At 41.1% G+C, this 17,140-nt stretch overlaps 1 protein-coding gene across 15 annotated transcripts in view; it reads right to left on the reverse strand.

The window, feature by feature from the left end:
- Nucleotides 1-17,140, reverse strand: part of HECW1 (HECT, C2 and WW domain containing E3 ubiquitin protein ligase 1) — a 400,600-nt gene that overhangs the window by 54,103 nt on the left and 329,357 nt on the right. For 8 of the 15 annotated variants that reach the window (XM_078377440.1, XM_073002583.2, XM_073002582.2 and 5 more), the window contains 3 exons: nucleotides 13,343-13,448; nucleotides 4,402-4,434; nucleotides 3,337-3,433 (listed from right to left, as the gene is read on the reverse strand). In XM_078377440.1, coding sequence (XP_078233566.1) covers nucleotides 3,337-3,433; nucleotides 4,402-4,434; nucleotides 13,343-13,448 — 236 coding nt within the window. The remainder of the gene's footprint in view (nucleotides 1-3,336; nucleotides 3,434-4,401; nucleotides 4,435-13,342; nucleotides 13,449-17,140) is intronic. The other 7 variants (XM_078377443.1, XM_020798411.3, XM_073002584.2 and 4 more) reach the window with 1 other exon arrangement.

Here is a 17,140-nt window from a genome sequence, read left to right on the forward strand (position 1 = left end):
ATGTAAGGAAAGATTTTTATCTTTTGGGTTCGTAGGTACGCGATGACTGGTGCCATGCATTTTGTGAATGTCCTGGGGGCCGCTGAGAGCCTGAACGGTAAGGCAGTGAATTGGAAAGTATCATGATGGAACCACAACCGGAGGAATTTTTGATGAGACGGGTGGATGGAGATATGGAAATATGCGTCCTGCAGATCGATGGTGACAAACCAGTTTCCCTGAGACAAGAGGGGAAGAATGGAGTCAAGGGTGAGCATACGGAATTTCTTGTGAAATATGTATCAGATGAGGTCTCTTAAGTCCATGATGGGCCTTACACCCCCATCATTCTTGGGGACTGCAAAATAGTGTGAGAAAAACCCATCGGTACTGTCAGATGGAATTTGGATTATGGCCTCTTTGGATAACAGAGATGAGATTTCCAAATGCAGCAGCTTGGAAAAGGGAGTAGGCCTGATTGAATTTGGTCTATCCTATATCCATGTTGAATGATACTAAGGACCCACTTATCAGTAGTGATATTTTTCCATTCTCGTAGGAATGGGATAATCTTGTACAGGAGGGAGATTCATGAGAATTGCTTACCCCTATGCTGAGTCTTGCGAAAGGACTGCTTAGGGCTACAAAAGCGTTGTTGCTTGAACAGCGGTGTAGGAGGCTGCTGAACTTGGTAAGTGCGGTCCTGCTGTTGCTTACTGTACCAAGAGGGCTGGTACTGAGTAGACGATTGGTACTGTGGCTTTTTGTAGGCAGACTTGTGGTACCTATACGGCTGGTATGGTACATAAGATTTCGCTGTCTTTCTCATGGATATTGTCCATAGTCTCATATCAGTTTTAGAGTTGAACAGTCCCACAGCATCGAAGGGAAGTTCCTCGATCTTGGTTTTGGTGTCTTCTAGGATGTTGGCTGTTCTAAGCCAGGCGTGGTGTCTAACAGCAATGACAGTCAGCATGGATTTAGAAGCGATGTCAGCTGTGTGTTTTGCAGTAAATCGCTGTTGCCTGGTAAGAGTGTTAGCCTCTTCATAAACGTTAAGGGCTTCTGCTTTTGCGGGGTCAGGCAGTGATTGCAGTACTGGAACTATCTTGTCCCACAAGTGCTTCTGATAGGTGCCCATGGCGGCCTGGTAGTTAGCAATTTTAATCAACATTGCGGCAAACTAATACAGCTTTTTCCCAAAGGTGTCTGATTTCTTTCCGTCTTTGTCAACAGGTGTAACTGATGATCTGGTACGGGATTTGTACTGGGTAGTTTCAACCACAATGGAATTGAGTGAAGGATGCTTGGCCAGGAAGTCAGAGTCCGAACCATGAGTTTTATAGTGGTGCTCAAGCTTGCGTGACACCTGTACCAATGTAGGAGGTTTGTCCCAAGAAGATTTTTCCAGCTCAAACAGAGCAGGAATGAGACTGAGGCTAGGAGGAGAGGTTTTGTCCTGCTCCATATCATGGAAGACAAGGTCCCGTTCTTGTTGAGGGATTTGTGCATTGAGCTGCAGAGTTTTCGCCATCCGCATAATAAGCTGTGCATAGGATGATAAGTCCTCTGACGAGGGCTGAGATGACAAGCCTTGGGCAGCAGTATCAGGGGCATCAGAGTTGCTGGACACCATAGATGGATTAGATGACTGTGAGACGAGTGAAGGAGAACACCTTGGTACTGTGTCTTCTGGAGCCATCTCCACATCCGATTGGGTGGACTGGGAGAAGGGTATGGTATCGTGGGCATCAGGACCAGAGTAGAGCATTGTCCACTACTGTAGCAACCAAAGAGTGTCCACTACTGTACTTAGCACGCTTGGGAAGTGCTGTAGGTACCAGAGGAAATTGCCTCTTGCAAGATGGTGGTTGAGGTGTAGAATGGTGCCACGGTACTTGTGCCTGAGGCTCCGGCTGGTAGGCGTAGCCCAGGTACGGACATGGTTGGAATGGAGCATAAAAAGAGTGGCCAAACTGTGGTAGTCCTTGCGGACGGTACTCATCGCCTCTATCCTGAGGCTGGTACGGAGCGATATTTTTGAGCTTCGTGGTACGCTTCCTAGGAGTTTCATGATCAGACTCCTGTTCAGATGGAGACTCGGTATCAGCCCACCCTGAGTATCGAGGGCTTGGATGGGCAACAGCCTGGCTGGCGTCTGGCGTCTGGCTCAGCCTCAAATCAGCCCGAGTTTGGTAACATGCACATATGTTCCTGAGCCGTCTGGGCTAAAGGAATGTGCTCCTCTGCAACAGAGTCCAATTGCTTCCCTCGAAGACTCCTCGAGCAATATCGAAGAAGTGGGAGGAGGTACAACAGGCAACTTAGCTGGTTTCTTTGCTCTCTTAGGCTTATCGGTAGCCTTCTTTTTCGCAGAGCGAGAAGGCGGTTTGGAACCATCCTTAGCCTTAACCTGCCCAGAGACGGTAAGCAACGGTTGGTCTGCCGAAGAGTCCTGCTTAGAAGCTTCAGCACGCGGAGGGGACAGTGCTGTGAGGGAGCCGCTTTCCATGTTTGGAGACAGAGTCTTTTCATAAAGGAAAGCTTGAAGTCTTTGGCGCCTCAACTTAATTGCTTGCTTTGAAAAACCTTTGCAAGCAGAGCAAGACTAATCCTGATGTGATTCTCCAAGACAAAACAAGCATTTATCGTGTCCGTCTGATAAAGGAAATTTTTGCGAGCAGACGACACACTGCTTGAAGCCCCGAGGAGCCATAAACAAAGAAAAAAGGGGGGATCGTCGATCAGGGGGAGGGGAAACGCGACAGAACAGAAAAATAAGCAACTCAATATAGCAGGTTCTGTCGAATAACCGTTAAAGTAAAATAAAAGGAATAATTAGCGAGAAAAAAGGATAGCTAGCTAGCTAGTACTTAATGATCGATAGCTCTGCTCTTCCTACGTCCTACAGGAATGGCAGAAAAAGAGGAACTGAAAGGAAGATGGAGGAGGCGGGGCTTGTATACCCCGCAGGGGGGAGCTAACTGACTCTTTTTTCTTAAGCTCTGGACTCTTCCAGACGTTCCTGCGCAGGCGCAGGAAAACCCATTTGTGTGCATTCAGAGACCACTACAAAGAACAAGATGTTAATTGGTGTATTCAGGATGAGGGCTGTCCTGTCACATCATGTTTTTAGTCCATAATATTTTGCCATTATCTCAAGTTAACCAGGTCAGTATTGGCAATCAGTAATTCTCTCAGTACAAATATGTTTGTAACAGAGAACTTTCCTGGGCTGCTCTTTAAGAAGACATGCCAGTGAAGCAACCTATGATTGCAAAGTTCCTTTTGACTTATTGGCCCTCCTGGGTCACCTGTACCAATAGTATTAAGTAACGTAGTTAGGCAATTCAGTACCTGAGTGCATGGTTTCTTGCCAAACTTGGCTGGCGCTCCTGCAGCATTTCAAAAATGTTGGGTTGGCGTAAAAATGCAACAATTTTATCATTATATGCTGGAACACAAGGGAGGAAATGGACAAGTCTCAGTGTGAGCTAATTCTTATTCATGTATTATTCACATGTATTTATAAACATGTTAGATTCAGAAATTTCTAAGTAATGTACAACAATAAAATATACAAAATACAAAGACAATATACTATGTAAAATATACAAACACAAACTATAGTAATTAATTTAGAATATTTCTGCAAGGTGTGGGATAAATGTTAGGCTGGACAATTTAGGGAACGGCTGCACAAAGAAGTATGTTTTCCATACACATATATAAACGACAGGTTGCCTACCTATAACTATGGTTATTTAAGTGGTCTTCTGTGGAGTCACACTGATGGGTTATTTGTGCCTGCACAGAGTTTGTTCACAACCCTTAAAAGGTGAGTAATAGTATTTTGGTGTTAACCCCACACACCCTCCTGGAGGCATCTATAACTATGCCCAGTCCTAGTCCCTCAGTTTCCATCCACCAAAGGGAAAGAAGGTGGGTAGTGTAACCCCACTGGAAGAACCACAATTATAGGTAGGTAACCTGCCATTCTCCTTTGTGGTCTCTGTGGATCACACTGATGGGAGACTGAAAACCAACTTACCAGAGGAGATAGCATCATTTCATTAAGACAGACAACATGGCTCTCCCAAATCTGCTTTCATTCCTCACACAATCACCCAGTCTCATGTTTGATTAATGCAGAGGGTTGGGAACAGGTGGCAGCCTTACAGCTGTCTGGTAGCACCACACCTCAGAGGGCTGTGGAAGATGCAGCTAAAGATCTGGTAGAATGACACCCTGAGGGGATGGGGACATGCCAGCAAAGTTGTAGGGTAGATAAATGCATTCAGCTACCCAGAATGCGTTTGGGCAGATCTTTGGAAATGAAAGGAAAGTCTTTTCTTGTGGGAACTATAACAAAAGAAGAGATGATTTGTGGAATGATTGAATGCATGACAATTAAAACACTACCGTGTGTCTGACATCCAGCATAGGACTTGTCCTCTTGAGAAGTGAGGTGGGGTTGCAGAAGAAGGCCAGTCACACCACATCATCGTTTAGGTGAAAGGAAGAGATGACCATAGGAAGAAAGGAGACATCAGGACGGAGAATTACTTTGTCCACATAAACAAATAAGGTCAAGTGTGTCAGAACATATAGCACAAAGGTAATGATCACTAGGAATGCCATCTTATAGATAAGTAGATGTAGTAAGAGGCCAAAGGCTCAAACAGAGGTTGCATGAATCTCCTTGTGTAAGAGCCCAAGAAGGTGTGGGAGGGTGAGCCATGGAAACTAAATTTTTGACGGCTTTCAAAAAAGTTTGACCATAGCATCAGTAAAGAGGGAGACCTGCATGTGTTCATTGCGTGGGAATGGAAAGGCGGAAGAAAGATATACCTTTTTGATGGAGTAGGATAAACCCCTGTCTCTCATGTGTAAGATTTTATTAATGGAACATGTGAGTGGAGAAAAACCTTGTTGTTTGGCAAATGTAGTAAAAATCTGTGACTTTGGTCTGTGTGCTTTCCAGGTGGTGAATTTCCTAACCACTTGAAGAACCTGGTTGATATCCTTAAGCACACCGGTGGTCAAATTTTCCATGCTGTTAGATGAAGGGATGAGAGGTCTGGATGCCAAACTCATCCTTTGGACTCGTGGATGAGGTCTAATCTGTTTGGGGACAGACAAACCATTGTCTGAGTAGCTGGTGGAGTGGTGAAAAGCCTTGGCTACCAGGGTGTTATCAATATGGCCTCTATAGACTAGATGTAGCCTTAGAATGAAAAGGACTGGAAGAAATAATGTATTGCAGGCCTTGTGTACCATGAACTTCTGACACCTGCCCTGCTGCAAAATCTTGGGCACTTGATGTTTTGAGCAGTGGTGAATAGAGATGGGCAAGAACTTTGGTTCAGAGGTTCGTGCTGGTTCATAAGTGTGGCAACACAGGTGCTATGCATTCACTTCCCCTCACCACTCTGGCTGAATTTCCCCCCTCACCAGCCAGTGTGTGCTCATCTCCTCCTCTTTGGCAGGAGCCTTAGCTTCCGTGCTCAGCCTCCTTGGCTGATTGCCCACTCATACAAGGAGATGGGCAGGCAGGCAAGCCTGTACTCGTGCTGGGGACTGGTTGAACAGACGGAGGAGAAGAGTGTGCTCCAGCTGGCAAGTAGGGCATTGAATGGGGAGGCTGGGGAAGAGAACATGTGGCACCAGGTGCCACATGTACGAACCAGTATGAACCCCTGAACTGTGGTTTGAGCACATCTCTAGTGGTGAACATGTATCTGACAGATGTGCCCCAGCACTCTACAAGCATGTTGAAGACATCTTGATTGATCTCCACTCTTGGGTCATGACTGGTTCTGCCGAGGGTATGTCTGCAAGGATTTTGTTGAAAATAGTGAGATGCGCTGCCATAGGATGAATGGCATTGGTGATATATTACATTCAGAGCTAAAGAGTAAGGCAGAGTAGAACAGATAAATGTGTATTGGCCAAATCATTTTGGTAACGCATGACAGTCATGTTGTCAGTTGCATCTTGGACCATTTTCTCATGAAGTAATTGCTGGAAAGCATTTAGGGCTATGAAGAGCTATAGAATGTTGATGTGGATAGTGGTTCCTGAGGTGACCAAAGACCTTGGCCGTGTGCTCTCCAGCAAAGACTTTGGCCGTGTGCTCTCCAGCGCTTAACATAGGCATCCATAGTGAGCATTACTGAAGGTGGGGAGAATCTGAAAGGTGTATGCCTGATCAAATTGGACACATATATCCAGCATAGATGTTGGATTGGGGGTGGAGATGATAACTGCATTGAATTGTGCTGGGTCAGACAATTGAATGCTCTGAAATACTAATGCAAGATAGGTCATAAGCTTATGTGGGCCCAAGGTGTAAACTGTAAAGGCTATGGTGGAAGCCATCAGGCCTAGGAGCCTTGGAAAGGATATAGTAGTGGACAAATGTCACAATGATTGTGTTTGGAGAGGGATAATTTATAGGAAAAGATGCACCTTCCCCCTGCACACCATAGAAATTCTTGATGTGCAAGGTTGGCATGACTGAAGAAGGTTTCTGCCGAGACTGTTTTATTAGTGAGGAGTAGTGTGGGTAGTGGTACCTCTCATACAGAGATCTAGAGCGACAATACCAGCTGTGAGTGGAGCAAGGGAAATCAGAAGTCAGAGATCTAGAAAGGTCTCTGGGTGTCCTGTTCAGATGGTGGACATGAGGAGCATGGATCTTGTGGCACTTCTACAGGAGAAGCAATAGAAGCAGTGCCAGAAGTCAATCCAAGGGGGAAAAGAACCTAATCTGCCAGGGATGGTTGTTTCAATAGAGAATGGTTGTGATGGGCAGATACAATTGGTGTGGGATCAGGAAAAAGGAGCTGGTGCCTCTCTTGAACTGGTAGCTAGTGGACTCGAGCTAGAGGGAAGCCAGTAGAGAGAAGTCCATGATCAGTGCAATTGAGCCGATGTTGCCATGACCAAATCAAATAGAAGAAATTATTTCAGAGCCAGAATATCAAAATTAAAGGAGCTAATTGAACCAGAGTGACCAAAACTGAGGGGTCAATTTTTGGTGGAGTTGGCGTGAGCAGAATGGCCAAAATCACGAAGGGCAAATCAGCAGAAGAGAATGCAAGGCTGATATTGGGGTTATGGCTGATGGTTGAGCCAACAGAACCATCAACATTGCTTGTGGGATCTGTTCAATATATTGCAACCTACAGTACACATGATCACTTTGAGAGATTCTGACTCGGGGTAGAATTTTCTGGACTGGGGCTGCTGTCAGTCAACTCAATAACAGCTAATTGTTCTGCGTCTACCTCAGATTCTTTTTCCTGCCTTTTTTTCTGTCAGTGTTAGCAACAGAATCTGTCAGAAGTGGAGAGTTAGATTGAAGTGTTTTATCAGCTAGCAAGGAAACAGACAATAATGAAGCTAATTAACCGGTTAAGCTCAGTTATGAAACATATCAATAATTGTTATATAATATATTGGTTTTTTCTATGAAGAACTGTAAGCAAACAGAAACATTTTATTCTTTCTCACTCCCAAAGTCTCTGAATGAATGTATTGAGACAAATGTGTAGCCTTTATAATTAAAATTGTAAACCGCCCGGAGAGTGCTTGTAGCGCTATGGGGCGGTATATAAGTCCAATAAATAAATAAATAAAATAAATAAATGCCAGTTGAGGTAAACTAACAAATAAGGGGTGGTCTACTGAGGGAGACTTGTAGCTCAATCTGATCTGATCCACTTTATTTGCTGCATAATTAGGAGGAAGCTTATTTTAATTTTTATTATTAAGCTGCACAAAATTCCCCACACACTCAAGTGGACTTTCTTTCCATACTTGTTCCTTCTGTCCTTTAACCTATGTTGGCTTCTAGGCCTCAGAGGCAGGTGGGCTGGGTGGACATTTAGTACTGTAGTGTGTTTCTTCAGTTTAAGTGCAGGCTGCTTGCTACCAAAGATAGAAATAAGGCTGGGGAGGGGGGCAAAGAAGCTGAAACTGACTGATGAACCAACATTGGCATAAATGGTAGGACCTAGTCCGGATCAGCAGAAGGAGTCAGTATTGTGTGAATGGGTATAGATGCCCTGAACAGGTTGATGAGCTGAAGGAGAGTGGGATTTTTAGTCAGAGAAAATGAAGACTGTTAGGTTCAAAGTGACATGATTTTAAGGTATTGGAATGTGTTAGGCAGTGAGACTGCTTTTCAGATTCACTGACTGTCTGGTATAGAGAGAAATGTGATAAAAGGCAAGGACGAAGAGACCTAGTGAAACCCAAACATGCATACCGTCTTAATTGGCAGCGAGATAACGCACCTGGACTTCATGAGAATTCTGGGAGGAGAGTTGTGTTAAACCTCTTTGAAGTTAATTGCTTTACAGCTGTTAGGCATAATGGAGTAAAAAGTCTTAGACATGTAGAAAAGATACATGATGGGATGTGTTAAGGGTGCCCATATCCATAGGATCTGTATATGCTTTTTGAATGGATTGAGTTATGGGATAGATTGCTTACAGAAAGTAGCAAGGAAAATCGGTTTGTCTTTATTTAAAACCAGAAGGAGGGGGAATAGCCCACCTTAGAAGCTACAATGATTACTTAGCTTAGTTTTTAGTGTTTCTTATTTTAATAAGAAATAGCAGTTTTATTTAACCATTGTAATCTTTTGGATATGTTAATGCTATTGCTTTTGCAAACAACTGTCTTTCTATGAATCTATATTTTCTTAATAAAAATAATTATAAACTCAACTGTGGACTAGTCTCTTGAACAGCAAGGTTACACTTAAACCCATTGAATTGGAATTGGTCACTAACTAGCTAATAGCTTGCAGAGCTGTTGTGTGTTCTAAGGAAGCAGAAAGCCCATGCTAAAGTGCTTTAAGAGTAAGCAAAAGTTTTATTTTATGGTCAGGCTTGTCCATGGAGCAGATGCTACATACTTCTGAGGCTTTAAGGACCTACCTCAGAGAAAGGGTGGCAGATTTGTGTCCACAGTGACTCCCTGTCCAAACCTCATACTCTCTTTAGGGAGAGGGAGCCCCATAGTTACTGTTGCTGATATCGAGCCTGTGGTTGAGGTTGACGTCAGAGCTGAATTTCATGGACACAAAGCTTTGTCAGAAATTTTGAGAGATTGTTCCCACAAATACGAATTAAATTCATCTCCGTATATAACTGTCTTAACTGCATCCATGTTTGGAAACAGATTTACAAATTTAAAAAGTTTGAAAAGATGGATATCCACAAGGCAGAAGACACACCTTGAGTGGTGGCCAGTTGGTGCAATACTGCTTCTGCACTTGCTTCATTTTTTTTTTTTGAACAACGCCTTAGGGGGCCAATACATGCAGGCAAAGCACACAACGCGGAGGGAAAAAATTATATGTAGCAAAATGGGATTCCAAAAGCAGAAATCAAGTTAAACAAGTTTAGCAGAAAAAGTCCAACAAGAATGAAAAAGGAGGAACTAAGAATGAAGAAGATGAACTCAGAGTACTCAGCAAGAGAGGCTTCCAAATTACTGGCTTTCTGATGGCAGACAAAAAGGCATGGAGAGGCCAGGACCCAGCACAGTTATATATACCTCTAGGAGGCTGGGAGGGTACCACCAAAACGCTATTACTTAGCTAGGTTGGGTTCTGAGCAGGCTCTGTACAGGCACAGATAAAACCCATCAGTGTGATCTACAGAGACCATGAAGGGTAATAAAAAAATGTCAGTGCATGTCAAATTTGAGAAGAAATGGCTTTGCACACAGAGGGTGCTAGAGCTACAGTGTGCTGGTCAGGATGACTGTAGCATGGACATGAGAAGCTTGTGGCATTATTACAATGCCCTTTCCAGATGACATCAAAAAAACCAAATTGGCCTACAAAAGAGAGCCTCTTAGTAAACTGTATCCCAAGTTGATTAGGGTTTTATGAACCAATAACAAAATCCTGCATCTAATTAAGTATCAAACAGGTGGCCACTACAGTTCCTTCAGCAATGGTATTATGTGGTACTGGGAGGTGGTGTCACTTAGGAAGTACCGGTAAGCCAAAATATTTTGTACCAGCTACAACTACCAGACTAGCTTTAAGAGCAATCCCACAAACAGTGAAAGCATCACAGTGTCTGAGAAGGCACAGAGAGGGGCAGTCATGTCAACAAGCTTCCATATCTTTCTGCTCCAAAGTGGGCCTTGAGAAGATTATTCACCAGAAAGATCCCCAGAACATGCAGGAATCCATCAGTTCCCATCAGTGGATTGTGCTAACAGGTCCTCCATTTTTGCAGAGGGGGGATATGGTGCCATAAACCCAAACCTCACCAAGGGATGCTGTGACAAAGACAATGAGGTTGTTTGGAATTAGCTTATATTTAGACCACCCATTTAAATCTAGCCCACAGACTGAATCAAGGCTATGATGCCCTCTATAAGTTGCACCAATGGACAAACTCCATGATTATCATAGCCCATGAGATCTCAGATTGATGCTCTTGGCTACAGGCGGATTCAGTATGACTACTGAAGTTCCCAGGATTATGGTTCTGGCTTCCTCCATCATTAGACTACTCAGTCTAATGATGACTACCTCAGCCAGCTCCACTAAGGAGGATACTGGACAGCAGCACAGGCGGTGAACTGACAGAACCTGCTATCTGTCTCTTCAGCCCAACAACAGATACCTACCCTCTAAGCCACCTCTAATATGACATGGTTTGCTAGAGAAGGGGATGGAGTTCCTATTGACTATGTCACTGCCAACACTCCAATCTGTGCTGATGCAACACTGCATACCAGAGGGACAAAACTAGGAAAGATTAGCCCCACCCAGCTTGTCTACTCAGCTCTCAGTGGTTACATGAAGATCAGCTCCTTCCATAAAACTCTTGCCAAAAATTGACAATATATAGTATATTTAGGAAGATAAGCATGCAAATAAATATGTCTAGTTTAATAAATATGGGAAAGTAACAGTTTTTTTAAGGCCATTATTTCTTAGACCATGATGATACAGAATATAGTGTGCACTTTGCATGGAATGAAAATGGAAGAGAATTTTAGCCTATTGCAAACAATCTCTGTGCTGTTGTAAGCAGCTCATTTGCTGCCGTTTAGTTCCCTCTGTGAATACGATCAGCTGAATAAAGCGAAAAGAATTTAATGAGTAATTTCAGGGTTGCCACTAAAAATTATTTTCCATTCCCTGACATGCCCTTACCAACTTTGTCAATTTCCATAGTCACCACTCAAATACAATCCCAAATTTAAAAAATTAATGGTTATACTTAATTAAAGGCTTATGAAATGTTCTACTCTAAAAATCTCAAATGCAAAAATACTTGTCAAGGTAAGAGATTTAATATAAGGTTCTGTAAAAATTTATTATTTACAGAAATCTCATTTACAATTGCACTAAAATTTACATTGAAGACAGCAACTTCAATATAAGTAATCTTTGAACAATAATAACAACATATCATTTTGTTCTTGTTTTAAAGGTACACTAAAAATTATATTAAAACAAACTTGACATTGTATGATAGAAAAGCCAGCTGTCTGTGAAACCCAGTAACAACAACCAAAGGTATTTGCAATTCAGGGTGGGATAAGATGGGCATTTAGGCTGCTGTTTGGCCTTTTCCAGTGATCACATGTCATAATCATCTCCAGAGTGCTCCTACCAACATCCATCCCAGCCCCTGTAAGGGGCTTCTATTTTTTTGGTGGAGGTAGTATTGCTGAATTTTTGTTCATTTTCAGAAAGTGTGATCACTTAGAATGGACCAAAAGAGAGCCTTCTGGCTATCCAGTCTGTTATTTACTATAACTATTTACTATTTGGGGTTAGTAGTTACAGTAAATCCAAAGTGCAATTCCAATCAGAATTTCTGATATTGTGAAGTGGGTTAAGAAGCGAACCACTTCAGGATGTTGGAAAAGTAAACACTTCCTCTGCTTCTGAGTGGAGGGACAGAAGAAGTAAAAATTTTAAGACTATTATAGCAGTGCATATGAGCATCACTTATTTAAACGTGGCAGAGTCATCTGTCGGCAGTTTCTTAACTGGTACTTTAAGACTAGGCAAAAGTATTTTTAATTATTTTTATACCACTCTAATACAGTATAGGGTGTTTTTTTTTTACTTCCTCTGCCCTTTAAAATTCTTGTATGAAGAATGTATGTTGTTCTAAAAGTTTAAAGTAACCAGATGTTGCAGAGCTACAAGCTTATCTTGCATATCAGGCAGGAACAGAGCTCAACAAAGAAAGTAGGCTGGTTGCTGGGAAATAGAAGTGGAGCTGGGAAAAGCCAGAGAAAGGGAATTGCATTATTAAATTAAATTAGCATTCGTGCTCTGTTACTTCTCTATGCCGACCACTGGCTCAATTTATTCAAGGAATGAACTGAATAGCAGAATACTCCAGAATGAATAGAAGAATATTCCAGAATGACTACACTTCTCTCGGCCTGGAAAATAGGATGTGCACCTCCCCCACCCTTTTTGTGGTGCTAAAAAATATAGGGGATTTAGTTCAACCTATTATTGTTTCTGTTATAATGTGACATCAAGTTTGAACCAAGTTATAGTGATTCTAACAGGATTTTCTTCAAGGTAACTGAAATATTTAAGGACTGGTTATGTTAGTTCACCACCAGTTTCCAGTACGTTTCCATGGTTAAGTGGGAAGTGAAACACATGACTTCTGAGTCCTTCTTCATCATTCTATCCATGAAAGCATGCTGGTATCTGTCTACAATTACCCTGTGGGGAAAAATGCGTTCCTCATTTGGGAAAACATTTGCTGTTATTAACCACCTAGCAGTAGCCAACTGTCTACCTGAACACCTGCTTAGCCTTCTTCCCTCTCTCCTAACTCATTGTTAGTGCTTGAACAGCTGAGAAAATAGCTTACATTTTGGACCACTTATGGCACAGTCCAGCACAAACTATTTTCCAGTAATCACACAGGATATTGTGAACTAGTCTGGCCCTACTCTATTTCCAAGCTGGACCTTTTTGGTTCAGCATCAGGGTTGATCTTTTTTGCAGCTGCTCTTAGAGTGATTCCTGCACCAAGGGAAGATAGCCCCCAGCAAAGCAACCCCTTCCAGTGCAATCAAATACATTATTTTTCCACTATTTGATTATGCCCTTGGTTTGTCATGCAAAAGAATACTAAAGCAATCCTGACCAATCCACTTAAAGCAGCAGTTTATTCAAATAAAACAGAGATATTTTTTTCTATAAATTTGGACCCATGTAGTGAAAAAGGAACAGTGACTAAAAGGAGCAAAAAGAGGAAAATACAGAGATGTTTTCATCTTGTGACATAAAGGTTCTTCTGTAAATGCACTGAAATAAAAGTCTCACTGAAATACATACCCAGAGGTGAGGACTCATGATGATGCTGATTTCTAATTGCTGTCACTAGGCTGTTGCCCGGTCTAGTCAACAGAGACACCCCTCTGTTTCGAGAGACTTCTGATGCCTAGAATAAAAAAGATGGCTTGTAATAGTGATTCCAGAAGTTGGTCTGTTTAAAAAAAAACAACTGAAAAATTGGATAGTCATGTTTAATTGGCAAGATTATACACATAACAGCTCTGGAGGCTAACGGCCCCAATTTTAACTCATCATCCAGTGATTTGGAAGAAAATCTTAAATATCATACTAAATTCGGGTAAAATGGTGCACTATTTCCCCTACCTATAAATCACGCACATATTATTTATTTATTTATTTATTTATTTATTTATTTATTTATTTATTTATTTATTTATTTATTTATTTATTTAACTTATATGCCGCCCACTCTACCCAAAGGTGTCTGGGTGGCTTACAACAATTAAAATTTAATTAAATTACAATAAAAGATAAAATGATTAAAATACAATTAAAATTGCTACCAGGACCCACAGTTGATGTTATTTCAATTAAAAGCTTTCTGGAACAGGAAGGTTTTGACCTGGCACCGAAATGTCATCAATGTCGGCACCAGACAAATTTAGCAACAAGTGTGTATTTCTTTTTTTATTAACTAAAACATAAGCATAAACATAAAATACACAAATCAAAATACAATATAACTGTGTTCCCCACCACCGTAGATGGAACCTCTTGCACTAATCTTCTTCCTCCATCTATATTCTTCCTCTTCTTTTATTGTTCTCTTCTCCAGAACTGCATTGATTCATTTATAGCTATATTCCATATTTCATTATACCATTCATCCATTTGAAATTCAGATTTTGATTTCCATTGCCTAGCTATTATTAATCTCACTGCTGTTAATAAATTAGTTATCAATTCTTTAATCATCTTATCATATTCCACATTCTCAAATATTGATAACAAAGCGATCGCAGGATTCAATTCTATGTCTTTTCCACATATATCATTTAATTCTTTAAAAATTTGTTTCCAAAATCTTTGTACTTTTTCAAATTCCCATCACAAATGGAAGTATGTACCAATTTCCTTCTCACATTTCCAACAGACATTCAGATAACTAGCATTAATTTTATTTAATTTTGTTGGTGTTAAATACCATCTTAGACACAAATATCTCATTATAAAGCATTTTTAATTTAGGAATCAATATTGATTTAAAAGTTTTATAATATTCTGGTCCCATTCCATCAAAACCTGGAGTTTTACAGTTTTTAAATTTATTAATCATCTCTATAATTTCTTCATCCTTTATTTCTTTTTCTAATTCTCTATTATCATTCTCTAATACAGTGGTGCCTCGCACAACGGGTGCCTCACACAACGATGAATTCACACAACGATGCCTTTTTCTGTTAAATTTGCCGCCTCACACAGCGATGTTTCCTATGGGGGATTTTCACACAACGATGTCTCTTTTTCGTTCCTGTAAAAGTGTCTTACAATGTTTGGAAGCCGTTTTAAATGGTTGCAATGGTTAGCCCACCTCCTGAAACCTATGCAAACTGATTTTGGTGTTGTTCTGACACTTCGTTAATTTATGGTAATTTTTTGTTTTTCCCCCTCATTGAACTCATTGGTTTTTTAAAGTGTTTTTGTCTTTTTGTGGTTTTGTGGGATACACAACAGGACTGAATAAAAGACAGAATATGGAATGGATATGGGGAAATTCTGAATATTGAAAATAATCTTGAGCTTGCTTTCAGAAAACTCAACTAAGAGGAGTCCCCAGTCCACACCCTCACAGTACAAACTCTGATTCTACTGACAAAATTATCAAATAGATGGTCATGTATCCATTCTCAACATCATCCCCCAGAGAAAAAGGAACAATCCTAAGACAAGGGTAGGCGATACCTTGAGATAGATTTTGGTTCTGCACAACTGACTCTCTATCAGTTTGGGTATCACAGAGCTAGGGGTGATACAGAAAAAAGGGACAATACTTTGTATTCCTATTCCAGCTTCCTGCTCAGTCAATCTACCTCTGTTCTCTATTGAGCTGCTGTACGGGCTAATCAGTTCAACTCCTATGCCATGACTATCCAGTCCAAAGCACGCAACATGCTTCAGACAGGAATCTGTAGGTACTTGAGCCAAGACCCACCTCCACAGAAAAGCCTTTAGACCTGCAATTTGCAAATGGAAGGGGGGGTCTTCTCTTGAGCTTAGCTCCCCCAGTGCATCTACAAACTGACAATATGATAACTGTATAATGTGCACATCAGTGATGCTTGCAGATATCTAGTACTGTAACTGATTAAACCAACTGCAATCTGCTGTGAACACCACTAGAGATGGGAAGGCCTTGGGGGAAAACAGAAAATTAGGGGGAAAACAGTTTTCCCCCCATTTGTTTCCAAAGCCATTTTTTGCCTTTTTCTGGAATGCAGATTTTGTTCTTTTACAATGATAAATAATATGTCTATGACATGGTATGTGAACTATGTAACATGAAGACCTTAATGAAGGACTTCCGAGACTTTACGTATTTAAGTTATGTATTTAACTTACACAACACAGATATTACAAGCAGATACAGTGGTGCCTCGCACAACGGGTGCCTCACACAATGATAAATTCACACAACGATGGCTTTTCCTGAAAAATTTGCGGCCTCACACAACGATGTTTCCTATGGGGAATTTTTGCACAACAATGTCCCTTTTTGCTCCTGTAAAAGTGTCTTAAACTGTTTGAAAAGTGTTTTAAATGCTTGCTATCGTTAGCCTACCTCCTGAAACCTATGCAAACTTAATTTGGTGTTGTTCTGAGGCGTCCTTAATTTTTGGTGATTTTTTGTTTTTTCTCTCATTGAACTCTATTGAACTGTCCGTCCAATGCATTTCAATGAGAGAAAAAACAAAAAATCACCAAAAATTAAGGACGCCTCAGAACAACACCAAATTAAGTTTGCATAGGTTTCAGGAGGTGGGCTAACGATAGCAAGCATTTAAAACACTTTTCAAACAGTTTAAGGCACTTTTACAGGAGCGAAAAGGGACATCGGAAAGGGCTCTTTGATCTCCGTTTCCCTGCTTTTGAAGCTCTTTCCGATGTCCTTTTTTGCTCCTGTAAAAGTGCCTTAAACTGTTTGAAACCTGTTTTGAATGCTTGGCATCGATAGTCCAGCTTGTGAAACGTATGCAAACTTAATTTGGTGTTGTTCTGAGGCGTCCTTAATTTTTGGTGATTTTTTGTTTTCTCCATTGAAAGCCATTGGACTTTGGCTTTCAATGGAGAAAACAAAAAATCACCAAAAATTAAGGAAGATTCAGAACAACACCAAATTAAGTTTACATATGTTTCAGGAGGTGGGCTAACGATTGCAAGCATTTAAAACACTTTTCAAACAGTTTAAGGCACTTTTACAGGAGCGAAAAGGGACTTTGCAAACCCATTCAAATGCATTGAGTCGGCTTCAATGCATTTCAATTGGGGAACCGCGTTTCCCTCAATGATGTTTCCTATGGGGATTTTCGCTTAAGGACGGCAATCCATTCCAATTGGAACGGATTAACCGGCTTTCAATGCATTCCTATGGGAAATGGTGTTTCACAGAATGATGTTTCACAGAACGTTGTTTTTTTTTTGGAACAAATTAACATCGTTGTGCGAGGAACCACTGTATAAATCTGGTGTAGTTCCTTCAGCAGAGGCAGAAGAAAACACCACAACAAATCTATTACAGAAATATTCAGTGTGGCACTGCATCTGCCTTCACTTATTATA

Source organism: Pogona vitticeps, chromosome 6 (assembly GCF_051106095.1).
Source record: "Pogona vitticeps strain Pit_001003342236 chromosome 6, PviZW2.1, whole genome shotgun sequence".
NCBI lineage: Eukaryota > Metazoa > Chordata > Lepidosauria > Squamata > Agamidae > Pogona > Pogona vitticeps.